The 10061-nt window shown below is 41.9% G+C and overlaps 1 protein-coding gene across 7 annotated transcripts in view; it reads right to left on the reverse strand.

The window, feature by feature from the left end:
* PRKAA1 (protein kinase AMP-activated catalytic subunit alpha 1) overlaps positions 1 to 9728 on the reverse strand; it is a 33698-nt gene extending 23970 nt beyond the window's left edge. For 2 of the 7 annotated variants that reach the window (XM_057312219.1, XM_026506876.4), the window contains exons 1-2: positions 8231 to 8354; positions 7835 to 7925 (exon numbers count right to left, since the gene is read on the reverse strand). In XM_057312219.1, coding sequence (XP_057168202.1) covers positions 7835 to 7847 — 13 coding nt within the window. In that variant the 5' untranslated portion in view covers positions 7848 to 7925; positions 8231 to 8354. Of the gene's footprint in view, positions 1 to 7834; positions 7926 to 8222; positions 8355 to 9589 lie in introns of those variants that run through there. The other 5 variants (XM_026506875.4, XM_026506874.4, XM_048224382.2 and 2 more) reach the window with 3 other exon arrangements.
* Positions 9729 to 10061: the final 333 nt, after the last annotated feature.

Raw genomic sequence — 10061 nt, forward strand, 5'->3', positions numbered from 1 at the left:
AGAAAAAAGAAAAGAAAAGAAAATGTTCTTATAAATATGAAAGAGCAAACAGGGGCGCCTGGGTGGCACAGCGGTTAAGCGTCTGCCTTCGGCTCAGGGCGTGATCCCGGCGTTATGGGATCAAGCCCCACATCAGGCTCCTCCGCTATGAGCCTGCTTCTTCCTCTCCCACTCCCCCTGCTTGTGTTCCCTCTCTCACTGGCTGTCTCTATCTCTGTCAAATAAATAAATAAAATCTTAAAAAAAAAAAAAAAGAGCAAACAAAAACTATATATGCATTCTACATTTTCTAGCTATACCAAAAATATTTATATGACAATGATAATGTGCTAAAACGAAAATAGTTATTCTACAGTGATTTTTTTCAAATTTTACTGTTTTATATTCTTCATAATTAAAAAATCCCAAAGGGAACGAAAAAAAACCAGTAACAGGTGTTAGATTCACCTTTTTTCAGAAATAGGGCTAAAGATGCCCCATTCTCCTGCTACATGAGAAGGCAATCTGTGTACGAAGCATAGACTTTGTGGCCACATAGACCTGGGTTCTTTCAAGTATGAAGGTTATTTATTAATGTTTGACCTGGGTAAGTTAAATTACTTCAACCTTCTATTCAGTTGTCTGTAAAAATAAGAATACCACATACTGCATATAAGAGTGACTGTAAGGAATACATGAAGTAGGGTTTGCAAAGCCCTTTCCATGGTATCTGGCACAGCAAATGCTTGATAAATAAATGGTGGCTATCACTACTTAGAGCTATTTATTTTCCATTGTTCCCAAACCTGCCCCCTATCCCTATATAATCAGCCCTAAATTTTCTGCTTTAATCCCCATATGGTCAATTATATCAGCTTTTTGATTTGTCCTCCTTATCCACTTAGATTCAGTAGCATCCCTTTATCTAAGCCCATAATAAGTACTAAATAATTAACAGCTATAATTTCTATACATCTAGCTCCCATCCCCATAAGCTTCAATTCCACCAACCTGCTCCATCCTCCCCGCTTTCATCATCACCCATCCTGAGATTTCTAGCTTCCAAAGTTCAACCCTTTCCTGACTTGGGTTAATTTTCAACATAATATTGCTAAACATCCACACTTAACACCAAGTCCTTGACAGTGATTTCACCTACTACCTAAAGGAACGTTTATCCAGTCACACAAGAACACAAAGCTAAAAAACAGGCTAATCAGACTTGAATTTAAATCAGATTTTTAAAAAAATATGAATCTAGTTGATTTGTAACAATTAGCATATACAACTGTGTAGTTAATATCCATGACATACCCACTTTGTGCCCAAACCTAGTGATGCTCTAACTGTAACCAACCCTAGAGGACTGACATTATTAGTAACACTTTTGGGGTAACTGAGGAACAGGAAGATGAAAATCAAAACACGAACCCCGGTCTGTCTCAAAAACTTGTGCTTTTCCCAAAACAGTAAGTGAAATGTGATAAATTTTTTAAAAAATAATCCTCAAAAGAGCATTACATATAGTATAATACAAATACAGATGTCCTTTTAAAAAACAAATCTAAGAAGTTGAACATACCAGAGGAATCTTTAATTTATAGTCTTATAGGTTTTCTTGAAGATTTATTTATTTATTTGAGAGAAAGAGAGAGAGAGAGAGAGAGAGACTGTTATTGGGAGGAGGGACACAGGGAGAGGGAGAGAGAATCCCCAAGCAGACCTCCCAACCCCCACTTAGTGCAGAGCCTAAGGCAGGGCTCAATCCCACAACCCTGAGATCACGACCTGAGCCCAAATCAAGAGTTGGACACTGACTGAGCCACCCAGGCACCCCTATAGTCTTAATAGTTTTGAAAAGAATAATATACTTTTTTTTTAAGATTTTATTTATTTATTTGACAGAGAGAGAGACAGCCAGTGAGAGAGGGAACACAAGCAGGAGTGTGGGAGAGGAATAAGCAGGCTCCCAGCGGAGGAGCCTGATGTGGGGCTCGATCCCAGGACCCTGGGATCACGCCCTGAGCCGAAGGCAGACGCTTAACAACTGAGCCACCCAGGCACCCCTATAGTCTTAATAGTTTTGAAAAGAATAATATACTAAATTGCCTCATACCAGTAAGAATTATTCTAAAAATTCAATCATTAATTTAAGAAATAGTTAAGTACCTGCACCTACTATGAGCCTGGTACTGCTACTACGATCTTTTTCCTGTATGAGAAAATTAATTCAGTCTACTAAAAACCTGCCTCATATCAATTTCAATGTTTTAAGACAAGATACCAAGAATACATTTAATTCATTCTACCACACTAATTCAAAAGTTTCTCAAAAATTAAAGTGTTATAAGGGAGAAACCAAGAGCATAAAACCAAAAGCATATAAAATGACAAGTGTAATGGATTGAATAGTGCCCCTGCACCCCAAATTCATGTCCACCAGAACCTCGAATGTGCTCTATGTGGAAACAGGGCATTTGTACATGTAATCAGTTAAGGATCTGAAGATGAAATCATCCTAGATTTAGAGTGGGCTCTAGATGTAATGAATGGCAGGTATCCTTTGTAAGAGGAGAGAACATAGACACGCCCTCAGGAAGCCATGGGAAGACAGAGGCAGACACTGGAGCTTTGCTACCACAAGCCAAGGAACACCAGGAGCCACCAAAAGCTGGAGACGCAAGGAACAGACTCTCACCAAGAACCTTCAGAGGGAGTGTAACCCTACAAACCCCTTGATTTTGGATACTTGGCCTCCAGAACGTTGAGAGAATAAATTTCTGTTGTTTGAAGCCACCCAGCTTGTGGTACTTTGTTATTGCAGCCTTGGGAAACATAGTTTTTTTCTAAAATATGATATTCACCATTAAAATTAACAAGTTAACAAAAGTAATCTTTTTTGGAAGCAGGTTTTCTAATCTGTACTACAAACGCCCCAAGAATTCTTAAATGGAACACACTGTACATAATGACTGGGAACCAAGCAAAGTTTCACCTTGTATGAGCATCAGTTACTACCCGGTGCTCACACAGTGACATCTGTGGGAGTTGGCTATGCTAGGACTTCTTGCTCCTAGGCTATTATGTTCCAGCTCCCCAGTTTTCTGCTTTTTGAAGTTGTGTCTCACCCTTCACAACCTATCAGGAGTCAACTTTTACAGCCCCCCGTCTCCAATGTTCTAATCTGGGAATTTGAATGTTCTATGGGCTAGAAAAATCATAAAACTAAAATTATTACAATGAATTTTAAGAATTACATTCTACAAAATACTAGGACTGAAGCCTCAACACAGAAAAAGATTTCCTAAGCAAGGAAGTCTGGGAAAGGACGGATGTTCTCCCTTTTGGAAACCCACTAGGCATATTAACACAAGAATGTCTCTGGACCACCTAGTAAAGAAACCTGTTAAACATTTTTAACCTGTCTTATTTGGATACAGGCTTTTCCCTCCAAGGTCTTCAAATAATGTCCCAACACTGATGGCTCAAATATTTTCTCTTTCAGAACAGGCAGTAGCCCTTCTGAACATCGTCTTTCTCCCTCTTTCTTCCCAGCAAAATCTTGGTAATTTAAAGCTATCATATGATAATCTGTTCTTTTCCTTAATTATAGGAACAGATATTTTGCCTTGAACCCAATTACCAACAAACTTCAATATTAGAATTTCAGTAACAATACTTTTGAAAATAGTGTTTTATAGCTTAGAAAAAACACATGATCACATTTGAGCCTCACAACAAACCTATGATATAGGTAATTATGAGGCTCTAAGAGATTATGTAATTTGATGAAGTAAAGCTATTAAGTGATCAAGTTGGGATAGGCCTTCTGATTTCAAGTCTTCTGACCTATCTACTCTACCGCGCCATCAATATGCAGTAGAAGATTGTGGAGGGGGGGGGGTAGCTGGGGACAATATCAAACCCCAAAGCCTGAACTGTTTTCTCAAAACTAAGCAAAGGATTCTCCATTAACTAAACTCAGTTGCAGCCAAATTAATTGTTGTTCCAGAGTCAACCAATCAGTAAAAGTGGACCTTGCCAGGAATATGCATTAAGAGAACCACCCCTCTTTCCAAAGCTCAAAACTTTACCCTTTAGACTGTCACTGTTTTACAGTAGTGCTAAAATATTGGGTTTTTTAAAGGATTTTATTTATTTCCTTGAGAGAGAGCAAAAGAGAGAGTGTGAGTGGGGGGAAAGGGCAGAGAGAGAGGCAGGCAGAGAGTCCTAACCAGGCTCCAATCAGTGCGGAGCCAACATGCGGCTCCATCTCACAATCCTGAGATCATGACCTGAGCCAAAATCAAGAATCCATTGCTTAACCGACTGAGCCACCCACGGGCCCCTCGATACTGCTTTTGAACGAAACGGTCAGATATTTCTGCCATGGAAGACCTGCAGGTCACTCACAGCAAAGGTTACTAGAATTCACCATGTCTCCCTCACAAGAACAGCAGCTTAGGGGCACCTGGGTGGCTCAGTCGTTAAGCGTCTGCCTTCGGCGCAGGGCGTGATCCCACCAGGGTCCTGGGATTGAGCCCTGCGTCAGACTCCCTGCTCCGCTGGGAGCCTGCTTCTTCCTCTCCCACTCCCCCTGCTTGTGTCCCTTCTCTCGCCAGCTGTCTCTCTCTGTATCAAATAAATAAATAAAAAATCTTAAAAAAAAAAAAAAAGAACAGCAGCTTAGTCAACTACTGGCAGGCAACCTGCTATTGCTTCCTAAAGGGAACTGTCTACCTGTAGGACACTGAAACAAACACTCTTCTAATCAGACATGTAATCCTGAAGTGAAACAAGATCACACTTTGAAAGAGAACATTGTAAATAGGAAAGAGATGCCACAAAGAAATATCTACTGCAGAATATCTACCGATATTCTGGTATCACAAAGAGTATCTACTGATCACCTAGTTCATTCTCACTCTAAAATTAAGAGAGTAAAAAAAAAATATATCTCACTCTCGGGGTGCCTGGGTGGCTCAGTCGGTTAAGCATCAGACTCTTGATTTTGGTTCATGTCATGATCTTGGCGTTGTATAATTGAGCTGCACACTGGTCTCCCTGCTCAGCCATGGAACCTGCTTAGGATTCTCTCTTTCCTTCTCCCTCTGACTCTCCCCCCAACTTGTGTGTGCTCTCTAATAAATATTTTTTAAAAAAAAATCTCACCCCTAAAAGTATAAGGGAAATAACTTAATCCTGCAGAGGGTTGAGCTTTAAAAGCTACAGGTGGAAATCTGAGAGAGGCAGGTTTTTTTAACATAACAATGCAGGCATCCCAAAAGGCAAACCAAATACCCATGTTCTACCCAGCACCAGCTTAAGCAATAAAACATCACAGATCCAACTGAAGCTCTGTATGCCTCCTCCCAGATCCCTTTCTCCTTTCTCCCTCCCCAGAGGTAACCACTTCCTTCCATGTGGTGTTGGTCTTCCCCTCAAGTAGGAACCCACAAACAATATTGTAACAATGTTTTCCCTACGTTTATTTCTACAAATTTAATTTTATATGTTCTTTTGAATACATAATGCCTGGACTGCACAACTGAACAGCACAAAAAGATATACAGTGAAATGTCCCCCTGCTATCTAGATACCCCCAACTGAACAACGAATGCAACTGTTTCACGTGTATCTTTAAAGGGACACTCCATACATGTGCAAGTAGTTACACTTAAATACCTTATTTGCCCCTATTTTTTATACACGAATGGTAGGTATACTATACACATTTGTTTACTACCCTCTTATTCTTCCCCTTAAAAATACACCTTGGAAATTGCTTCCTAAATTATATAAAGTCTCTTGTTTTTTTCTTAATGTTTCCAACCTTTTGTATTTATAAGCAATATGGCAATGAATAACTCATCATTTCATACACACACACACACACACATGAGTATATCCATAGGATAATTTCCTAGAGGTTGAATTGCTGGGTTAACTTTAATAAACACTGTCACCCTCTATAGAGGTAGCAACAATTTACTCTCACTAGCAATGTCTGGGTGTTTTTACATGATTTTAAAATTTATATAAATAATATGACAGTACATGTTCTTCTACTTCTTTGGTTTTTGTGGCCTGACCTTATAAACTTTAGATCTACCCATGCTGATATATATATATATATATATATATATATATATATATATATATATTTATATAATATATAGATTTTTTTCCTTAAAGAATTTTTTTTTATAAGTAAGCTCTACACCCAATGTGGGGCTTGAACTCATGACCCAAGATAAAGAGTTGCATGCTCTACTGACTAAGCCAGCCACGAATCCCTCTCCTTAAAGAATTTTTTTTTTTGCATTATCAGGTACTCCTTAAAGAAATTTTTAAATAATTTCTACTGTGATTGATTCACAAAGAGAACAGTCACCTATTTACCTGAAATTGAAGTTTTATGTAGAAAAATACCAACTTAATAAATAGGCTGCATGTATAAACAACTCATTTGCTGAAGACCACCTATACCACTAAAGATACCGTCTTCTCTCTTCTTGGAAAACTTAACAAAAACTGCCATTTTTATTTATTGCAGTAGTAACATGATGCTGTTCACCCATGGTTTTATAATTGCTGTACCTGGGGAAAAGCAAGTGGACCCTGCAAGGGAGTAGAGACTAAAACCTTGATAACCAGGAAGAAAAAAAAAAGATAACTTGGGAATAATAAAAGATAATTCAAGCATAATCCCAAACCAACCCTAGTAGTCTGTGTAAACTCTCTCATTGCAATATCATTAAATTACCAAATGACTTTTTAAGCCTGTAATAGGAAACAAAATAATCACTGGGAATTTATAGTTCCCTTCATCCCCAAAATTAAATTTCCTCTAAGCATGTAATACCCTATTGGGAATTTTTCTGCATATCAATATCATATCTTCTATTAGACTCTTTTTCCACGTTAAAATTACCAATACGTAATTAATTTTTTTTAAGAATTTTTTTTTTAAGATTTTATTTATTTATTTGACAGAGATAGAGACAGCCAGCAAGAGAGGGAACACAAGCAGGGGGAGTGCGAGAGGAAGAAGCTGGCTCATAGCAGAGGAGCCTGATGTGGGGCTCGATCCCACAACGCCGGGATCACGCCCTGAGCCGAAGGCAGACGCTTAACCGCTGTGGCACCCAAGCGCCCCATTACGTAATTAATTTTAAAAGCTCTAGCTACTCCAAATTATCTCCGTTGAAATATATGGCTAATCATATCATTGATAAGAATTCTTGTCAAAGTAAGGCTATGTAAGTTACCAACATCACCACTGTAACAGCTGTTTTTGCTGGCTCACTGAGCATCTATGTCCACCTTTCTTTCTCCTAACACTGAATACCCATTCTGTATAGGTATTAACCTGTCTCCCCACACTAAGTACTTCAGAAGAAGATGCCCCCACCACACACACACATTCAACAGTGGGCCATATTCCACCAAGGGTAATGCTATCTCCCTTGCTACTACTCAGGAACACAAGCCTAAACCAATTGGCACATGACATCCCTGGCCCCAGGGAATGGATGAGCCAATGACAGGTATGCTGAAGCTTCCATGCTTTGGAGAACCACAGAAAGAGATGTTCTTGGCTAGGTTGAGCTGGATTTTCTATTACTGTACTTGAAAAAAAGCATCCCAACTGTTTAACAACTTAAAAATGCACTGGTTGAGGATTTTGACCAATATCAACTAATGTATTTATGAACAAATTTAACCCTATCTATGAAACCTGTGATTCTCTGATGAATATTGGCTTTTCTATAATTTGGAGAGGTTGACTTTGATAGTATTTACTTCAAGAGAGGCACATGTGGAAGAATGAAGGTTAAGGAACAGCACTCACTGGAAGGATTCATGTCACAGCCACATCACAGGTCAAATCCAGAAAATGAAAAATTTCCTCTTGCTTTTCTATCTGCCATGCCAAAAGCCACCTAGCAAGTAAGAAAATGAACCTGACTTTGCACAGGTCTTTATTAGAATGATGAGCACCCTAATCCAAGCAGAACCCTAGGAGGGGTGAGGGTATCAAGACTGTCATCACTATTTGGGGGCATTAATGAGCATTTCTTACAGATATTTGTAAATTAAAAGCAGTTTGTAATTGCTAACAAGTAAAGAGACAACATAGCCAAAAATAAATAATTTTGAGGGCACAGAGACATCTTACTGGCCTAATACAGACCCACCCTGATGGCTCTTATTACCCTATTCTAGCATTTGCTTCTTACTTTCTTACATTGTTGGCCTTGCTGATTTTCATAAGAAGGCTTAGGCAGTTGCTTCCCTGTGGGCTATACAGCAATTTTCCAGTTCTATGACTCAGAAAGAGCAAGAGAAGGAAGGGTTCTCCTCTTCCATCCCTAGATAAAATCAGAAAATGTTTATTTAGCTCCGGTAAAGCAAGGCTCAGTTAGTTAATTCACCGTACAGACTTTCACAACTTTTTTTCTTTCAAGTCAAATATTTACCAAGAGCTTAGTATATGCAAGTCATAGGTTATTATATATCCAAAGCCAATGCATGAATTATATTTTTCAGTTCCATGCTTCCTTCCTCTACATCCCTAATAACAAAGTCAAATATTTAAAAAAAAAACATATTTATGCCTCACAAAGTTTGCAATTAAACTTCTTGTGCCAGAATTGGTGGACTGGTGATCAAGTTTGTTATTTCCAGAATATTGTGCTGAAACACAAGGGTAAGAGATTGCACACTTTACTTAAAAAAAAAAAAAGTTCAAATGATGTGCACTAAATTATTAAAACATAAATATCCTAAGAAAATAAATGGAAATGGACTACACTAATGGGCTAATAAATACTATCTGGCTATCTGGAGGCAACATCTGCACTACATACCAGGTTTGGCACACAGAGTCTGCAAAACTGATAATTCAGAAACACTGAAGGCACGGAGTCTTCATTCAGAACATAAACCATGCATCGCAAATACAGGACCAGTTTACATTCATTAACTGCTCCGAAAAAAATTAGTCATCCTTCCCAACGAGATGGCCCTTTTTAAAAAATTCTGTAAGCTACCCCCAAAGCAAGCTTACTTTTTGGGGGAGGCGGTGGGGGGGGGGGGGACATATTTCACACTTGAGAATCAGCCCGGGCAGGTAAGTCGAGAACCTACTAAAGAGGACGGAAATACGGACAATGCTGAGGACTGCCAGGGAAGCGATGGGCTGGCCCTGAGCCGAGGGAGCACAGCCCAAGCGAACAACAGGCCCTCTCCCCAGGGCTCCGGGCCGAGATCCCGGCGCCCCCACCCAGCGCTGCGAGCGTGCTGCGCAGCCCTAGGTTGTCCCACCTGGGAAAGTTCGCACCTCCGCATCCCCGCCCCTCACACCGACGAGCCCCTCAGGCCGCGGCGCCGTCGCCATGGCGACCGGTCCCCACCCCCACCCGGCCGGGGAGGGTCGCGCCGCAGTCCCGCTGTGGCCTCTGACTCCGCTCCCGCCGGAGTCAGGACAGGGGCTGCGGAGCCCGGTAGAGAAGGAACGCCGGGGCGGGGGAGGATGAAGAGGTGCGAAAGGCGGAAGTCGCCCGGATCGCGGGCTGGGGCCGACCCTTGGCCCAGGGGTCCTCACCCTTCACTTTGCCGAAGGTGCCGACGCCAAGGGTGTCCCCCAGGATGTAGTGGCCGATCTTCACCCGCCCGTCGTGTTTCTGCTTCTCGGCTGTCGCCATCTTTCTCCAGGAACTGAGTCTGCGCATGGCGCCGCGGGAGGGGGCGGAGGGGGCGGGCAGGGCCGCGCCGGGGGCGGGCAGCGAGGGGGGTGGGGACGCGGGAGGGCAGCCCCGCAGCCAAGCCGCCGCCCAGCGCCGCCCGGCGGGTCCCCGCCGCCGGCAGTCCGGCGCAGACGCTCCCCCTGGCGGGGCGGGCGGGGGTCGCTGGGAAGGCCACCGGTACCCCGCTTCCTCGCGCTGCTTCGTTTCGGCCTGGGGCGCCCGCCCACCTGCGCGCGGAAGTGGGCTTCCTGAACCGCAGGGGAGGGCGGCAGCCCCTCGGCTGCTCTCCTCTGTGGCGGAGTTTCTGCCGGCAGTGATCTCCCCTAATCG

This window comes from Ursus arctos, unplaced genomic scaffold, assembly GCF_023065955.2.
Source record: "Ursus arctos isolate Adak ecotype North America unplaced genomic scaffold, UrsArc2.0 scaffold_15, whole genome shotgun sequence".
Classification (NCBI taxonomy): Eukaryota; Metazoa; Chordata; class Mammalia; order Carnivora; family Ursidae; genus Ursus; species Ursus arctos.